This window comes from Molothrus aeneus, chromosome 5 (genome assembly GCF_037042795.1).
Source record: "Molothrus aeneus isolate 106 chromosome 5, BPBGC_Maene_1.0, whole genome shotgun sequence".
Lineage (NCBI taxonomy): Eukaryota > Metazoa > Chordata > Aves > Passeriformes > Icteridae > Molothrus > Molothrus aeneus.
The window spans coordinates 34,178,008-34,197,965 of NC_089650.1; the positions used below are offsets into that span (position 1 = coordinate 34,178,008).

The 19,958-nt window shown below is 35.3% G+C and overlaps 1 protein-coding gene across 1 annotated transcript in view; it reads right to left on the reverse strand.

Moving 5' to 3' along the window:
- Window positions 1-19,958, reverse strand: part of TBC1D15 (TBC1 domain family member 15) — a 35,765-nt gene that overhangs the window by 3,080 nt on the left and 12,727 nt on the right. Inside the window, exons 5-14 of the mRNA XM_066549610.1 lie at window positions 18,489-18,699; window positions 14,326-14,425; window positions 13,132-13,329; window positions 11,537-11,665; window positions 9,949-10,052; window positions 9,582-9,676; window positions 8,047-8,163; window positions 5,136-5,236; window positions 4,340-4,439; window positions 3,903-4,000 (exon numbers count right to left, since the gene is read on the reverse strand). Of these exons, the coding sequence (XP_066405707.1) occupies window positions 3,903-4,000; window positions 4,340-4,439; window positions 5,136-5,236; window positions 8,047-8,163; window positions 9,582-9,676; window positions 9,949-10,052; window positions 11,537-11,665; window positions 13,132-13,329; window positions 14,326-14,425; window positions 18,489-18,699 (1,253 nt within the window). The remainder of the gene's footprint in view (window positions 1-3,902; window positions 4,001-4,339; window positions 4,440-5,135; window positions 5,237-8,046; window positions 8,164-9,581; window positions 9,677-9,948; window positions 10,053-11,536; window positions 11,666-13,131; window positions 13,330-14,325; window positions 14,426-18,488; window positions 18,700-19,958) is intronic.

Here is a 19,958-nt window from a genome sequence, read left to right on the forward strand (position 1 = left end):
AATGCTTATCTGCTTCTTAAGCCATTGTCCACTATATCCTACTAAACTGCTTGAGCTTCTGGTCTTGTGAATGTGGGCTCTGCCTTCACTCATGTGAAACAGAAGTAAGTGAAGCTAACAAATTATTTGCTAACAAAGTATCTGCAATAATTTGGTTTTTTTTAATGCATTACTCTAATGCAGATACTCTAAATTAAATTATTGGTTTAGAGTATCTGCATTAAGTGTGAATTGGCAGAAGAGTGTCATGCCCAGCAACAGCTAAAAGGCTCTAATGTTTATAAATAAGGTGCTAAAGTTGTTCCCAATCCTGAAGATATGTACATACAGGTGCGGGGCGGGGGGGCATTCCCTTCCAACTGAAGCTTTTGGTCCCATGAAGGACACAATCATTCTTGAGTTCACTGGGACTGAAATGCGTAACCTCAGTACTAATACCCTATTTTAGTACATTCACAAAAACCTTTAAAAATGTATTTGAAAAGAACATGTATGGTGGGCAGAAAGCTGGAGGACAATTTTGCCAACAAAACCAGAAAAAAGCAAAAGTCTGCTTGCACAAATGCCCTGACAGATAAATGGATTTAAAACAATGGATTTACTCTCAAAAAGGCAGGTAAGAAATCAGACTGCTGAATATTTTTTACTTCATTAGCAAAAAATTTTTTTCAGCATTACTGATCTAATAAAGCCTTATAGCTGAGCAAGAGCTTGAGCTTTCATTACTAGTACATGTAACCTGTAAACAGAGTTGCATAAATCTCAAAGATACCCAAAGAAAGTTCACCCAAAATAGAATGCAATTAAACTTGAATCTTTAAACTAAGATCCAGTTCAGAAATTAAATTTCGCCTCTTTATCAGACAACCAATATTCTGTTAAAGCATTCTCTCACTCCAGTAGAAAGACTGGAATGCAAGTAAGCTGATAAAAAATAACAATTGAATGAAAATGCCTGTAATCTACCAAACACAGTCTGCCTACACAGTTGTGCATTGATTTGTTTTAGCATCAAGTTGCTGCCAAAAAAAATCCATACAGTTTGCTACCATTTCTGATAAACCTTTCTAAGTCTGAAGCAGAGCATGCACTTGAGGTTATGTATGTAAATGCGTAACAGCAGCATCACAACATGCTGGAAGGATGGAAGAAAAAGCGGCATTTAAACTCTAAGTATGAAACTAAAAATATAAAAATAAGAAGGAGTAACTTTTTTCCTTTTTCTTTCTGATACAGCTACACAAGTAAAGACTCGTTTGTCCCAGCACTACCTCAGCAGCCATGAATATTTGTAACCAACGTATGTAAAGTAACTTATTACCAACTCATTCTGGCTTTATGTTAATGACTGATACTAGAATAACACTGAAGCTAGATATGAATTAGTTGTAATTTTGTTACAAAATCTTTCTCCTGGGTTTCTTCTAAATCACCCACTGCACAAACAAAAGATTAAGAACTGGCTGGAATTACCAGGTGATATTGCCTGTCTCTCCAGTGTCAAGGAGGGACTGAGCTACTTTCAATTTTGGGGCAGCTAGGAAGTGGCTCAGTAGGCTATCTGGGCTGTGTTTGAGAGGCTCTACTAAAATGTGCTATAAATTAACCCATAGCAGTTTAACCCATACACAAAAGACATTGCATGTAACATAGGAAATAACTGCACTCACATAACATGTCTCAGCTTATCCACACATGGTGGAATGTCACCTCTCTATCACATGCAACTCTGTCACACAGCAATGAAACAATCACTTACGTTTTCCACCACAATGGTTATGGCTCTTGCTCAGGAAGTGCAAAGGTTGGGAGTTAGCCTCTACTCCAGATTATAAGAACCAATATCTCTCATTTCCAATGTGAATGGAGATGGGAGAAACCAGACAAGTGAAGAATCTTTTGATTCCTTTTTTTGTGATAAAACACTACAAGTCATGAAGCCAGTGGGAACAGGGAAAAAGTGTCTGATGCTTACTCGTATGATGGTTCATACGAGTCAGAGGACAGAAATAGAGATTCAGAAGAATCCTGAAATTAGCAGATTAGACAGAAAAAGCCCCAGAAGTCCTGGAATCTTGGACTGGAATCTCAGATGGTACCTCTCCTTCATCCCATCCTATGCTCTGCAAGAGTATGTCATAGGGTAATACTGCCTTCAAATGGATTCCCTCAATTCATGTGCTATTACAAAACTGGACATGAGGTTTGCTCAGCCAAATACCCAAAAAAGTAGTTAATTTCTCTATAAAGGGAAAAGGCCTCCTGTGCCTATAGCCTGCCTTTGTAAATCCCACATAGTTCACTGATACCAGTGGAGCTGGATGGCTATGCACTGGAGAAAAAAACAACACACTGTAAGATGGACTGATCAAAGGTGACTCTAGCCTTCACATAAAAACATTAACATAATGCCTTAATTACTTTGTTTTAAAAAGAAAAACAAGATATTCCCTTTCCCATTCCATATCTCCTAGCAAGGAAATTGAATACATGTAGTAAACTTACATTATGATGTGCTATAAGAAACCTACAAGACTATAATATATCAAAAGGTTTCCATCGTCTTCCTAAGAGAGGAAAAAAGATACTTGAGAGAGAAATATAGTGTGTTTCTTTCCTGTATGTACACATATATACGCCTTAAAGCAGAGGTGATAAAAACATGCTAGCCTGGGACTATAAACTATAAATAAAAATACTGTTGTCATCTACTTAAAAAGAAAAATTAGTCTTTAAAAAATACTGAGAAAACAACATAATACTGGGGGGAAGAGATGAGTGCATCTCCCCTCCCAAATCATTATCATTTATACCTTTGAATAAGAGAATTCTTCTAGTTTTTTACATATTGGTTTCCTTATTTATGAATGTTATCCATAAACTTTTTTGTCCTCTGGTTGAAATACCACCTCAATACTCTATGCTAGTAAATTCCACCAACTGATGATAAAAAAGCTAAAAAGATTTACTTTAGACAGTTTAAATACTGGTCCTCCTCTTTATGTGACTCCTTTTTCATTAGTGGAAAAAGTGAATAAAAGTATCAACATTATTTTTCATCACACCAGAAACAACATTATTTTTCATTATAGTACAAACTTTATGCATCTCAGCCCTGTTCTTTTCATTACCCCTCTGTTCCTCAGTACATATGCTGTTATGTCCTATAAAATACTCCCTCCATTCATCTGAACATTTATTCTGTTCTTCTGAGTTCTCAGTGAATATTGTGCCCACATTTTCAACAATAAACCCGAACTGTTGACACACTTCTCAATTTTCCCGGAACGAAAAATTAAAGACAAAATATTGGTTAATCTTAATTATTTCATCTGATCCCAAGATCACCTAAATCAAAAAAAAGATCTCATTAACCCAGAATGATCAGAACTTCAACATTTTGATGTTTTACATAATGTTATGTGGCATCACAAGGCCTTATCATCAAGATTAACACTCTTCTGGCATCATCTTCTTCATGACTTTGGCTAACACAAACTACCCTGACAGTGCTTCATTCAACCTTATCTATAAAGAATCACCAATACCACGAATTAATCAAACAAATGCTTTCTTTTATCATGAGTTGTTTTCCATTAACAGTTAACTGCTACTCTCCACTTACTACTTTCACTTAAGAGTATCAGTTGAAGGCTCCTGTCCTAATAATTTTGGACAGCCAATTTATCCAAACCAGCTCTAATAAGTATTTTTTCATGAATTTCACAAGTTGTTCTTTAGGCTAAAAAGATAAGAAATGCTCACATGTCCTCAGGTCATTGTACTAAATCCTTTTTTTTTTTTCAATTTATAAGAGTATTAAACATTTTGCAAAATGATCCATGCTTTTTGTTCTAAAGTCCAAAAACTGCCGGAGTTTGTATGATGAAATATTTCCTTACCTCCCAGAGTCGAAGAATATCTTGAAAACTAAATTCCCTTTTAAATCTGATAAGAAGCCACCGGAAGCAAAAATAAAGGTAGCCTGAGTCTTGAGATTCTAGGAATAAGAATGTGACATTTCAGAAGCATCAAATTTGGTTCAGACAACAGGTGAAAAAAAAAACCCCTACACTTTACAGGTACATGCTTACACTACTAATTTTTAAGATGGTGGGACCTTTTTAGAATCAAGATATTTGCAAGAGTACAGCATATTTTTAAAATTAGTAACAGGATGACCTTGTCTTTTCCATAAGCATGGAGCAATTATTTAAACATTTTAGGCATTCTAAAGTTACAAGTCCTATACTCATATAGTATTGGAATTATATTTACACTTGTGAGGAACAGAATGCAGGAAGCTGTTTCAGTTACTGTGCAAAAATAATACACCTACCTAAATAACTGCAAAATCCACTGTCTAGTAAACGAAGCAAATGACTCAGCTGAATAAGTTGTGTCTTCATACCCTGCATCTGTTCTTCAAAATTCTGATGCTGTATGGAATAAAACATTGGCACTGTCACTTTTATTAACTCAATTTTGAGATTTGCAGCTATTTTAAAAGAAGTTTTGTTATTGCAACAGTGGTTCTCCCCCTTTAGATACTTAATATATAGATATTTAACTGTACTTCTATCTAATGAAATGTCTGCCTTTTACTGAGAAGTTTAACTAAAGCACTGAACTGTATTTCTTTGCTAACATTTTCATATGTAGTAAATGATAGTTTAAATCTGATTAAGCTCTGTACTTCCCAGCAGCATGACTGCACTCAAACAAAAAAAATTCTCTTTTACTTTCCTATCAGTCACACAAGTCTTTTGCCACATGCACAACTCATAAAAGCTTCAGTTTGTGGGAAGTCTGAACTGCATTTAACAAAACCCAAAAGGGAGGTATATAATGAAACCATTATCGTGAACAAAATCGCGCTTGAGGACTCCTGATAAATACAAATTTGTCTGTGATGGTTACTCTGGAATTCTTAAGGAGCCAAATATGCCTGTACTGTACAACAATACTATTGCAAACCCACCACAACCTCAATCAACAAAAGCATATTGATTCCAAACATAAAATGACTACTTTAAAAGAATTCAAAAAACACAGTGAACTTTATAAAGTAAAATTAACCCCAAATAGTATCTGTAGGTTATCTGTTTATGTGAGCTAAAAAAGCCTTATTTTACCATTTGATCCATGTATGATACAAAGCACCAAAAGGCATCTACTTCATTCTCCATAACATACAAGACAGGTGACAGCAAGTCGCTCATCCCCTGCACATAACCTTGATGGAGAAAAAGCAGAGGGGGGAAAAAGCAAAAAGAAATTTCAACTCAGCAGTTAAACAGTAATTTTTCAAGTGTGATGAATGACTGAGTGAAACAAATATTAGCACATGCAGATACTATAATTCTCCAATTCAACTACCAGTAAAGACAAATTTGTATTAATAGGCACCAACAACCTGTAGATCTGATAAGATTTACAAGCCATTTCTGCCAATTTAAAGAGAACATAAAGCAAACACATTGTTCCAATAGCTGTTAAAAGATGTACAAACTGAGTTTGTACACAACATATTTTTAGTAAAAATGTTCCTATTTAGAATTCAGAAGCATATAATGATATTTTTAAGATTAATTCTCTACCTTGCACCATCACAAATACAAACTTGTATATAATTTCCTTTCTATTTCTACTAGATTACTTTCTTCTACACATTTAAAATTTTTGAGTATCTTTGCACTCCCCCACCCACTCCCTTAATGAAGATTTTCTACTCAAATTCACTGAAAGAGATATTGAGTTGCAATTCCAGAAAAACATAGTGCAACAGTCCTTATGAAGACAATTTGCATTTTACACTTCTTTTTTTTTCTGTCACTGAATATGCTTTAAAGATTCCAAGATTCCTTTATTTAAGGAAGTTGGGACTGTTCTGCTTGGACAGTACTTTAAATACACCCAAGCCTAAGACCATCTGTGTAACCAAGCAGACAACAATGAAGAATTTAACCGATCAAAGTGAGAATTAATAGTAATTAATTAGTAAAGTATTGCTTGCAAGAAGCACAAAAGCAACACGTCTCTAGATCTGATTCAAGGACGTGCTTTTATGTTTTGTGCCTAGAACTGGTGAATAAAGTTCATACCACCTAAAAAGTACTCACACGATTTCAAGAAAAGCTTTCATTTAACTGGAGAATGAAATGCCCACTAAAGCATATCATTTTTACAAACAGCTATACAATTTTAGCTGTATAAAAAAGTTTTTCAAATTTTTAGTTTTTAAACGGTTCTTCCAGCTTTCTTGTTTGTAATTGACAGTCCATTTAAGTAGAGCATAATGATTTCTACAGGTAATTTTTTCCCTTCTTCCCAACTCTTTCAATTACCACTGATGCTAGTGTCAGCTTATCTATTGCCCAATTGTTGCTGACCTCCCTCAATAAGAGAACACAATTAATGTGTGTATCTATCATCAATGATTGGTTCAACATAACATTTCTCAGTTGGCTGACTTTATTTCTTAATGATATAATTGTAACTCTGTAACTGAAAAGAGGATTAGAGTCAGTAACTGAAAATATGGAGCAGCTGTGAGAAGAAAAATAGAATAATAGCAAACAGGTAAATAATTAAATAATTAAAAGGTCAAAAGAAAAAAGTTTTGTTCCCCACATATTAAATACTACAGCTAACTAAAAATAAATGCAGAGAAAATTCTGTCTAAGACAGTTTAAAAGTCCATTTAATAATAAAGCCAATTTCATTAATGCAGACTTAAGGAATTAATTCAGAAAAATATTCTATTAACAGCTGTTCTGTCCCCTCCCCTATATGGCAGCTTGTGGCAATATTCAGACCCCTCTAAAGCTGCTGTCAAAAGATTAAGAGCAGCACTGCACCAATGTGCTGAAGCCTTGGACAGTTACTATGTCAAATTTACTGTATTTCCATTATTCCTGCTTGTTTATAAAACAAAAAACTTATGCAGTGTGCACATTTAAGCCATCTCAACCATGTTTTTAACAGAGTGGGTGATGAATCTGGTTTACTTTCACCTATAATGTCACTGTGCATTAATGGCTGTTGAAATGTGGAAAGAGATGAAACAGAGCTACATGTTTAAACCATTAATTTCAGTTTTCTCTTTTTTCAAGCCAAAGATCAAGACTCTCTTTCAAAGAGAATGAAAACCAACAAGAACTACAGCCCTGCAGCATGTTTACTACAGGTTAAAGATTTAATCTTACTTTTTGTTTTCAAAATCTGGCACAAAGTGGGCTTTTAGAATCCCAAAACTTTTCTGATACAGAATACGCAAAAAGACTCCAAAGTATACAACAGCCAAATGTCATGCCAGGGGTGAAGGGGGAACCAATTGCAAGTATCTTTTCCCTCCCTCCCAAGACAATTAACAAGAAACCAAGACATCACATTTACAGTGCAATTAAAGAAAGATGTTATATGGTCTTCTCTCTGCAGCAGATGCATGCACTAAAATGTAATTTTTGACAGACTGCTAAGTGCACTTCTCAAGAACCAGCTTTTAAAATATTCACAAGAACACCATGTTTACAAACATCTGGTTCAGCATGCTGAGCTTTAATTACAGCAGTGGCAGCTGGCTTATCATTTTTATTGATATTATCAGTCTTAAAAACATATATAACACTCAAGCTCCGAAGACCCAAACCCATTTAAAACTCTGAAAAGCAAGACTGCTTCAATTCTTTTTAAAAAGTTAAGTCAAAAAAAACCTAAACCACAAAAACCACACAAAAACCCCAAAAACAACAAAAGAGCCCCACAATAGTAGGTCTGTAGTGAAGACAAACTACCACTTAATTTCCAATCCCACCACAATTGATGAGTTCAGATGCCTAAGACAGACACCAAATTAAAAAGAGAATGAAAAACCGAACAAAGTTATCTACATTATTGAACACTACAAACTATTAAATCTTTTTTAAAACATTTACAAAAGCACTGCAATCAATACGAGTTCAATTCTATTAATAGGACTTCGCATAAGCAAAGCTGCATATCAGAAGCCAAGAAGGCTCTTACATTCAGAGGGACACAACTTACCTAAGTCAAAGTCATACATGCAATAGGTCATCAAAATATCATGAAGTAAAATCAGTCCTGGATTATCTTCGCCTTCATAGAACTTATTTGTTCGATCTGTCCTGTTAACATCTTTTTCTAAGAAAACAGTCCAGATTTAAAAACACTTTCAAAACCAGTTGTGAAAAGCCAGTATCAAATTAATTCAGAATATCTAAGCTGATGATTTCTTCCTCAAACACTGTCACAAAGCTTTGAAGTGTTTCAGACAACTGCATAACTGAATGTCATTTCAAAATAAAGAATGTTTTAAAATAAATAAAATCCTTCCTATCTCCAATGAAAGTATTTGCTTACAAACAAATTTTAAAGCTTTCTGCCTCTTCTTTGATAGTACATTTTATGGAAAAATCCTGATTATAATTCAGCAAAAATGTTTTACATTTAAGAGGATTAAAAACAATTTTATGTGAGCTAACTCTACAATGCCATTTATGAATACTGATGCGACACAGCATAATCCATAGCTGGAAAGTTCCCACACGATCATCTCAAAAACACTGTGACAGTTCATAACAGCATTTTATAAATACTGTGGAACAAGCTCTTGTAACTCAGAGCAGATGAAACTGCCTCTTTCATCAGGTAGTTTTGATGTCTGAAACACACCAAGCACACAGCATACTCCTTAATAAGGTGAAATTCAAGACCAATATATTTAGAAATTTTGCAAAATTTTTGAATGCAATTTGATAAAAGGAGTATTTTGTAGATTTGCATCTCTTTTACTACATAACTCTAATACTGCCACATACATTTCAAATGCTTAAAAATTAAAATAATTGTCTCAACAGAACAAACACCTGGCCTTTTTTAAAATCAGAATATATTGTTTTCTGTTATCATTCTCTAAAAATATAGTTTATTAGTCTACCAAGAAAAAGACTACTTTGACCCTTTCAGCTTGCCTGTTGAATAACTGCCTGAAATAAGTTTAGCCTTTCTCTCAGAATAACAAAGAAATCTTGGCCTGACTCCTGAAAAAATATTTAGTAATCCACAACGCTGGTGCCCAAATCTCACTATCAAAGAGAAATGAGAATACAAACTGCTAATACTCAGCATAATTTTATGAAATTTTTAGAAGTAGGTGTAAAACCTCAGAAGTCAGAATGCACATACACAAATCCCAATAAGAAATTATAAAATATGAACAGACACATTTTTACATTCTTATTGTACATCATTATTTTAACAACATTTCCAGCAGAAACACATTATGACATCACACAAATGAAGAGTCTTTTGTTGTTGAATAAAGGAAATTTAAAAATCCAGCCAAAAATCAGTTTGTAACACTAATACGTAAAGCTCTGAGTCACTCTACTTGAGAAAGTTTTAATATTAAGTATATAACCAAGTTTAGACACCTCTGAAAAGAGTAACATTTCATTTTTAGTGCCTCTTCATGCAGGCTCTTCAATTTCACTTCTTCAATAAGCTTTTAAAAGTGTGTGTGCATTTAGGTATGTGTCTATGTCTAAACATGAATTTACCTATAAGACTCCGGTAATCTCTTAATCTTGAGTTTCGCTTTTCCTGTTCCTCACTGACAGATTTCCACTGCAGTTTCATCCTGAAATATTCATCCCTGAAGAAGAACGACAATTTTGAAACCAAACATCCACATTTCCTTTTTTTTACTTCAAGCATTCATTCATTCCATGTATTCTTTGAGATAAATGGAATAACAACACCTTGTTTATGTAATGTTTTTAGTAAAACAATTTTTAAGAAAATGTCACAGGTTCTTGCATTCAACAGTTTTAGCAGCTGTCTTTCAAACAGCTTTCTACATCACTTTGTCTTAAAAAAGATGCACCTTTAAAATTTTTTTTGTAAGAAAAAAGTCACTGTACTCACGTTTTCCTTTTTTGCAGATTTGCTCTCTCTTCTTTAGTGCTGTTCCAAGGAAAATATCCCAAAAGAAATTTCCATGCCTCTTTTCTTAAAGTATGGCAGAGACCCTGGGGAAAAATGGGCCAGATGTATCAACAAAACTATTACCACATTGTGAGGAAACACTCCTAAGATTGATACAACACTTCCCAAAGTAGCAACTTCAAGTTGGTTTCTTTTTACATTGTAGCCAAATCTCATGTGCTAACTAGGTCTCACACTGGGAGGAAACAGGAGGAAAAGAGAATGACTAAACAGAATACTGTGGAAGCACTGGATCCACACTTAGATAAGAAAAGAAACTTTAGAAAATCATTTTCTTCCTATATTTTTACTTCACTGCTAAAAATAAAGAACTTACAAGGCATCACAAACTTTAAGAATTAAAAAAAGTACCTTTAAAAGTGTATAAAAATATAATGCTGGTTCTGGTTAGAGTTGCCAAATTTCTGGTCTTGCCATAAAGTGACTTTGAGGACTAGTCTTCCATTTATTTCTTTTTTTAAACAAATATTTTCATCTCACAAGACATAGCCAACCTTCAATGAATCTTTCAGTCAAAAATACTAGTATCCATTCAAGAAGCCTGCTTGTCAGAAATCTTCCCAAGTAATTCTCAACATTTTTAGATGACAAAAATATATGGAGCTGAATCATATCCTGCTCTCATCAAGAGTTTCTTGTAACTCCTGCAGTACAGTCAAAAGAATAAGGAACTTTTGCTGTGAGAGTCCCCACTTTGGGGATCTTGAGTCATAAATAAAATAGAGCACTCAGTCCCCTGGTAATGGGGAGAGATTGACAGGAAAGTGGGCTACAGAAGAAAAGGTTTGTAGTAATTTTCATGCTTGTGGAAGGGTCCTTAATTGAGCACATCAGGCACAAAAACAGGACAGTGCTATCATTCTCTACTTCTGCTTGCATCAAGAAACATACATCAGCAGGCACAAAATGAATGCATTAAGCCAGCTGCATTCCCAGCAAAATATAGAAATACTGAAGTAACATTAGGTAGAAAAGCAACAGGACACAATTAGCTTTTAAAATTTCCATCACTGAGACTAAATTCACATTCATATTACAAAACCCCTCAGTTAAAAATACCAACAAAAGTGTTTAGCACTGCTCTGCTAAACAGGGTCAAATCCCAGCAAACAGCTGGGCAAAACCAGAAGCTTCAGCTAGAGAAGGATGGGAAAAAACATTGTAAGAGAAAAGAATAAACCAAATATCCTAAAATTGAAATACTTTTTCCTGAAAGTCACTTTAATTTGTTTTATCACTTAAGCTTCTGTATTTCCAACTCATTTCCCTCAGTCAGCCACAAGAATTCTCCTTGCAGAGCACTTCATATAGCTGCAAGACTGCTGAGGTATTTGACTGGCATGAAACCATGCTTTATGAAGTCTCCCACTAATGACAGTCTGGTTCATGCTCAAAGTTCCGCATGAAACGTTACAAGTTAATGAAAACAGCATATCCATAGTTTAGGAAGGAAAGTAAAAGCCAGAATCAAGCCATAGGTCTTGCTGAATTTAGAAAAACTAGTTACCCCTTTGAATATCAATCGTTTTATGTAGTCAACATCTAAAATTCTTCCTTCAGAGTCCATATTCTTAGCCCATTCTTCAGCTGATACAGGCTCTCTTCTACTAACTTCAGGCTGTTTCCCTAGGTCGATCTGAAACACACAAAAAGGCCTTATATGAATCCCAATGAAGTGCTTCAGTAGTTGCAAACAACTGCACAAATGGTACTAAGCCTGCCAGTTTCTAATAGTCAGTGCAATTACATTTCCACATGCACATACCTCAGCAACTCTAAGGATCTAAGGTTGCTCCCACGTGAGCAAGTAGAGTGGGCCAACACAAGCAGATCTTTAGAGTAAGACACTCGGTGCTGAGGACCTGACTATACATGTTAATATTTCAGATTTTGGAGGATGTACGTGTGTTTTAAACAACCTTCTAATTCCACAAACACCTCTGAGCTAGCATCCCATGCAACACAGTAAACAAGGACAATTGGGAGCTTCACTTTGAAAACACATTCCTGATACACATGAGTGCATCTTACAAGAGAACTGACAACCAGCTTGGGTTTAGAGATGCTATCCTTACATAGACTGCACAATGTGACTGGAAAGATCAGTTTTGGTACACAGTCTCTTAAAAAAACCAAGGATGTATGAACTTTCAGAATTTATAACACCCATGAAAAGTTTCAGTTTGTGCTTAGTCTCTCAGTTCCAAAATTCCATGTACAGGAGAACTCAGCAGAAAGTAAATTGTTACTTTCTAAAAACATTTTTATGATAGCAACCCCCAAATCAATTTGTATTTCAATTCTTTATAAGTCCAAGGCATTTGTCAGATTAAGACATATAGGTCAATGTTAATTTCCATATATAGCATTTGCTACACTTTTTCTCATTGACAAATTAATTAAGTGCTAGGCAGCAACTTCTTAGAATTATATTGTTCATGCAGCATATCTACTGCTGAGATATTAACACTAGCTTGAACTCAAAAAATCCTTCATATAAAACAGTTTAATGTTTTAAAAATATGTAAGCTGCTCAAATAATAATCACAAGCATTTAAAAATAAACCTTTTCCACATATCTGTAAAAGACTCTGACAGGTGCCCACAGTGATTCACGATCCAATTATAAGTTCATTCTAGCTTTCGTTCAAATCATGCATATATCTGTAATTTATACACCCTAGACATTCATCATCCAATTAAATATTTTTTTTAATCTCAAAAGAAATGGAGATGTTAGGAGCGATTAGCCAAGAAAGTTGGTTATTAGCCGGCATGCTCCAATTTTACTTAACGGAGTTCTAATTGAACTCAGAGGAAACACTGAACATAAAATCGGTCACCTTTTCAGGTAGTGCCTCTAACATAACTATAGTCACCATTTCATTAATTACAAACTTCCCTTCAAAGAAAACTCGCATTTGCATGCATAAAAATGAAATATTCAAAAGTAACTGATGATGATCTTAACTCCTGAGAATAAATGGTAATATGCCACAATTGCATAAACAATACAACTCATCATGCTTCAAGTCCTACCATTCTTTTAAAGGAGTGCATGAAAACAATCAGCGCATCCGTATCATTAATTTATAGACTCACTCGTGTAATGACTTCAAATCCTGGCTCTTCCTGCTGATTTATCTTCAGCCCTGGAATGGTATCATTGAAAAAGTCTGCCATTTCTGATGGTGGTCGCCTCTGATTTGATTGATCGCTTGAACGTAAAGTACCAACAATATAGTTTGTGACTTTGGAAAATTTTCCCATTGTTACTATGTATGGATCTTTCTTCCATTTCTGTTAGAACATGGAAAACAAGAAAAACACAAACATCTGTGTTTATAATATATTTGTTTTATATATATATATATACTTGTAATTCTTATACTCAAAGGAAAACATCAGGAAAGGTACTGTAGATCTCAAAATTATTTAAGTTTCATGTATTGGTAGTAATACAGAACAGTCATCACATGATTAAAAAGCACATCTTAAGTATGAAGATAATACTGCTAATTGATTTGTAAGATTGGATAGCAGTGCTCTCAGTAAGCCTGACCTACACATAGAAGTGGATCAGATCCACTGTTTGCTGTCGGTGATTCATGGCACAAAACAGAAACCTTACACCCAGTTGCCCTACCCTCACAGAAAAAACAGTCTGAACAATCATGTACTCTGCTAGGAATTTCACACAAATTTTTATTTGACAACTCAATCCAGAAACTAACGCAATTAATTAATGAAGAATTTCTTTAATTCAACACGGCAGTGGATCAACCCTCTGGCCTCATTCTAGTCACCCAAGTTTTGCTCCTGACTTTCACAAGTCCATAAGCTTCACCAAATGATAAGCCATTGTAGTATTAAAAACCCCCATATTTTTAGCCAACACTGTCCTCTTTGCTACTGTATTTCCATTATCCTTTCAAAAGCCTCAGAAAATATCAATGAAAAGAATACTTAGTCAAGGAAAACTTAGAAAATTATCATTAATATGTTGTGATAACTTCTAAAGTGTTTCCCCACTAATACTAAGGCAAATGTATGAATCACAGAGAACAAGAAATTGAATAGGTTTAAAATAATACCACAGGAGAGTTAAGAAGTTATTACATCATTGAAAACAACATACAATTAAGTGTACTTTCTACAGTAAGCATTTGGTTTAGGATATAGTTAATGCTTCTACAATGGCACTAAATCATTACTCAGCAAATGTTCCTGTGACATTGAAGGGTGCATTTTTTCAATACATGTCTTCAGAATAAAAAATTTGAAGATAATACATACTTGTAATAAGCCATATGATGGTTCATCAAAGAGATTTTCAAAAGACTGAGACAGTGACTTCTGAGTCTTCACAAGAAGAACCCGCTCATCATGTGGAGATCTGCAATAAAATTTAAAAAGGGTGTCTGGGTGCAAATATTTTTTCTGTTAAGTTCTCACAACATTTACTGGATTTATGAAGTCACATTTCAGGCTTAGTGCAAAAAATAAAAGATTTGATGCAAGATCATTCATATGATGCAAGATCAGTCCTTGGCACAAGGTAGACAACTAACGCTTCATAAAACGGAACCTTCATGTTTCAAAAGATTGTGTTATTATCATATTAATTCTGAATTGTACTATTTCATTCCCTGAAAAACGAAGCTTTAGAAATTTTTTTGAGAAATTACTCTGGAAGATAACTCCATTTACATGTATGTAGGTGACAAAATTTTCTTCAGTACATTTTTCTAGTTTTGACAATGGACAAAAAAATGTGACACAGGAAATGTAGCGAGACACAGTCAGCCTCAACACAATATATGCTCAAACTCCCTTAACATAATAGAGGAAGTGAAAAGAGCCTATGTCACCCATACAGTTAAGGAATTCTTTCTACCAGTTAGTAAATCTTACATTATGGCACCCTGTAAAACATTACATTAAGGAATACAAACTGCTTTTCAATGTATGAAAGCACATCAACAAATTTCTATAGTACTACAACAAGCTCCTATCAGTATGAATCTTGGAATTATTCAGAATAATCTCCTTTATCATAGGAGTTTAAAAGACACCAGAGCCATTGTACTGCAAAACAGAACCATCCCAGTACAGCCCTGCAAACATATTCCTGTGTAGACTCCAGAAGCTTAATGAATACAAACCTGACTTGGTCTAACTCACTGTATTTGTACACTCCTGCTCAACACATTTGCTACTCAACAGGGTTCCACAGGCAGATGAAAATAGTGACAACAAAGGCATTGAAACCATGCTGTTCCCAGTAATGAATCTGTTCTTTTGCTCTAACACCTACTCCCCCTGCAACATCCCATTTTGCCCCCTTCTTCAGCACAGGCACCCCATTACTTCCTTAAGCAGCTGCTGAATCACCAATTTACTGCTCAGTAGGTGACAGAAGAGAGAACAGCTCAGAAAGCAGGCTGACATTCAAGCCTCAGAGTTTGTATCCAGGCAGGAGAAAGCCAAGCACTTTGCCATCTGACCCTAATCCATTGCACAGACTTACATTTATAAAATACCTCTCTATTGCTCTCTCACAAAGTTTAAATCCACTATTTCTAGTTTTTGAAAGAAAAATTACTTTTCTTTTTATTAGCACCTGCATCATCTACCATGTTATTAAAGTCAAAGATAAGAACTTTAATAAGGCTTATCTCTTTCCCATTCCAACAGGACAGGACACTGTAAACACTGACGGATATGAAATGCAACAAGAGATCTTCTTTTGAGACAGCCAGACATCACAGTCATAGTTCTGAGGCACCAACAGTTAATGAAGCTCAATTGGCTTTTTCTAAAGAGCAGCACAGGGGCAAAGGCTGAGTCATGTATTATGTTTCTCTTAACTAAAAGAATTAAAACTTTGTACCACACCTCCCTTTTAATTAAACACACTTTCTGGACAGTCAGGGGGGTATCAACACATTAGGTAATGTTCAAAAATTTGTGAGCTATACATTTTCTGAAACTTCCTCATAGTCCTGTGACTTAGAAAGTGTCATCTGTGCACATGATATTTTCTCAATATTATACTAGTGCAATTAAACTAGAAGGCACCTAATCCTAAGGACAACAAATTACAACTATTTTGTATAACTTTAGCTGCTTCATGCTGATTTCAGCAATGACGTGGTATTTATAAAGAATGCTGTTAGAGAAGAACAAAATCTTTTGAGGTAATAGGAACATAAAAAAAGGCCAATAACATAAAGATAATATATACATAAGCTAAAATTTCTGCCTTAATATCAATATCCCATGTTTATAAAAAACAAGTTGTGATAACAAGTAATTACACTGACAAATATTTGTTTGTGGCATCCAGACAGCTGAGTAAACATCTTTTACTAAATGAGGTTGTGAGCTGAGATACATTATGTACTAAAGAATGAATAACCATTAGGAAACAACAGAGACATACAGATTGACTCTGTCATTTCCATAACTTGAATGGCCTATTTGTTCTTTTCTCTTTCCTTAGAAAAAAATAATGGTCATAATTCATGACTAAGCAACAGAACAGAATTTGGTGACAGAAGACACCTTAACTGAATAAGAAAACTAAAACTTGAAATTCCTGCTCAGGTCAATGCTTAAGGCCATCCAAACTGAATTTCTGTAGCTATCCTTGCTTTTTACTTTAAAGTTCTTGAAATATCTGCTCTTGCATTCGTTAATGCTTACAACTGTTCAAGGTGGCAATACAATACAGCAGTACAGCACCTCCTCCAAGCTTGAACATCACCTCAAGTTTTGCTGTCTTATCCTAGAAATCAGTTAGAAAACTTCAAATATGTTGCTGCAGTCCACAAGTAACAGCTTACACAGATCTGATAGAAAGCTTTCTGTAACTCACCATATAACACAGTCTTTTTCCAGAGTTTGCTACATCAGTTGCTCCCAAAACCTGCCCCAGTTTACCAGCAGCTAGTCAGAAGGTATCCACAAATAACTAAACACAGTATGCTCAAAAAGGAACAGTTTCCTTGGGGAAAAAGGAAGAGAGGGGGATGGCAGGACAACAATGTTTCCCTATGCCTGCAGAGGCTGGGAAATTATGAAACTAAATGAGGATGTTTAAGGAAGGGAACCTAGAGAAAAAAAACCCTCAGGATTTAAGATGAAGTTGTGATTCAGGACTTTCTAATCTACAGTTGTACAGGGAATATTCATATTTACAAGTTCATCCTGTCTCCCTACTAGCCCCTCCTTTGCTCTTCCTGACTTTTCCCCTTACAAAGCTCACTTACAATGCTACAGCCAGTGGCATTCCACCAACTGGACACACTGACCATGCTACCTTCTCCAAGCAGCTGAAAACTTCTGATTATCACAAACCCCAACACCATGCCTTGAAACTGTCAAAGCCTTTCACAAATCAATTCCATAAATATACAACCACTCACATCCTACTGACTTGCTCTCCAGCAAAATTTTCCTTAGTATTACTCAGCATTCGCCTGCTCTAGTTGTTGAAGGCATCTCTGGCCCCAGTGATGCTACTAATGTAAGAAGAGCCCTCTGTAAGAATTCCTACAGCCCTTTCACTATCCACCTTCAAATCTGTCATCACACTATTATGCTGCAAGTCACAACAGCAAAACACTTTTGAAAACAGATTACATGCTACACTAATATTACAGATATTATAGGTATACATGTTATATCACATTTATTTCTTCATATTCTATCTAGCCTTATTTACCTGTTGGCTTCTTCAATTATATTTATGCTGACATGGTGAGTGCAGAAAATTTTATTTTATTCTGCACTTATGCATGCTGATCAAAAAGGCTATCCTAGTAAAAAACTTGGAGGTAGCACAATATAACTACACAACAACACCAAATTATTTAACAGAATGATAGGGTCTTAACTATATTTACACTCAGATAGTGGATTTGTGTGGTAAAGATCAAGAGTGAAAAGTGAAACACTGACCAGGCAAGAAATTACAAGGGAACAGAACTGTGGGGGAAAACATTTATATACTAATTGATTTAGCTGACAGTACTGTAAGTTACCTTGCACACTCACATAAATATTCATGCATATTTTGCACAAAGGAGAGCATCTCAAATTGTAACACAAATTATCCCATTTTATAGGAGTAGCTCATGAAGGATTTAACTTTTACACTGCATGTTCATAACAAGCTTCTGCACCCACTAGAGGGAGCAACTGAGGCATTTGGAGCTAGTAACACTTCAGATTCTAAAATACTTCATAAATCAATGCAATAATTTTTAAACTTCAGCTTACATTCCAAATGCATATATGAAACCATAGTTTCAGTCACCTTGAAAACTATTTCTACTAATAAAAAAAGGAATGGAATAACAATCAGGAAGTATTACTCTGAAATTCAATACATGATTTAAGTAAACCAATAATCTGTATTTTTTTTACAGAACTATGAGTTGTCTGATACTTACTCATTCAGTGCAACGTGCTTTTCAAGACATTTAATCAATGATTTGCTATCTCCATGATGAAAGTGAAGAGCTGGAAGTTTCACATCATCCTTCAGACAGAACACCAAATAAGACCATCCCATGCCTTCTTTGTTTTGTTTGATTGATTTCAGATCTGTCAAACTGAACAGGAACGACCACTTGCTTTCTCTGTTTGCATGAGTTGTAGCATCTTAAAAACAAAATCAGCACATGATTTCAGTTTGACTTTCAGTGTTAGCAATTATAAATACATCATATCTATCACTGTTCCTAAAAAACAAACTCAAAACCTAAACACCAGCATTGGTATCTAATAATAAAATACGCACTGTAACTACTATTTCTGCATTTTCCTTTGAGCCTCCTTGTCTTCTATGGACTTGTAAAACAATCAACAAGTCCATCAGGCTACTCCCCTAAAACTGTACCTACAGTTTATAGAAAAAGGTTTTTCACCCAGAGGATGGTTGGGCACTGGAACAGACTCCCAGGGAAGTTTGATGCTTAAGTTTAAGCATTAAACTTAACAAGAGTTCAAGGAGCATTTTGGACAACACTCTCAGGTACATGGTGTGATTCTTGGAGCTGGCCTGTGCAGGGCCAAGAGCTGGACTTTAATGATCCCTGTGGGTTACCTGCAACTCAAGATACTCTGTGATCCTACAACAAAAGTGATCAAGCAGTTAAATGCACATCTGCTGTATCAAATTCCAGCAGCAAGCTAAATCCAACCTGCACTTCCACCAGGTAGTGCTACTTACCCAAACTAAACATCATATGTGCTACAATCCTGTAACCTATATATTACCCACAGTTACTAGCCACATGTCGTGTAAGGCTGCTGCCAAAGTAAGGGCAAAGGATTTGGAAATCTCCCCCTCACCCTTTCCTCCGGTAGTGTGAAAGCATGCATACATGCTGTGCAAAACTCCATATATTCAAGGAGAAGGGATTAAAGTGTACTTTACCAGAGGACACAAAATTGCCAGCATGTCCAGAAGGAATTTGGGACACCCCCTGGCCTGCTCCCATCAAATTACAGCAATTGGAAATAAGCAAGAAGTGGCAAAGAGCATAATCAAAGTAGTCCTCAGTGACAGTCACTATGGATGAAGGAATGCCCTGCTGACTGGAGATGAAAATTCAATATAAACTAGTGATGTGGTAAACCATATTTACCCAACAGAGATGCTGTGTGTGTGTGTATGTGTGTGTATATATATGTAAAAGCCAAGGACTGTGTTTTACTCAAAAACATTCATAATCTGACATCCAAACCCTGTAGATGACAGACATGACATTTAAAACCATTATAAAGATGGTAAAACAAGCACAATAATCCCCAGTTACAGGATGTGAAATACTACATGGAAAACAAGTATTATTAAAGAAAAAACACTATATGCGAATCAGAGAAAAAAAGATTACTCGAGAATCACTGTTCTTTCA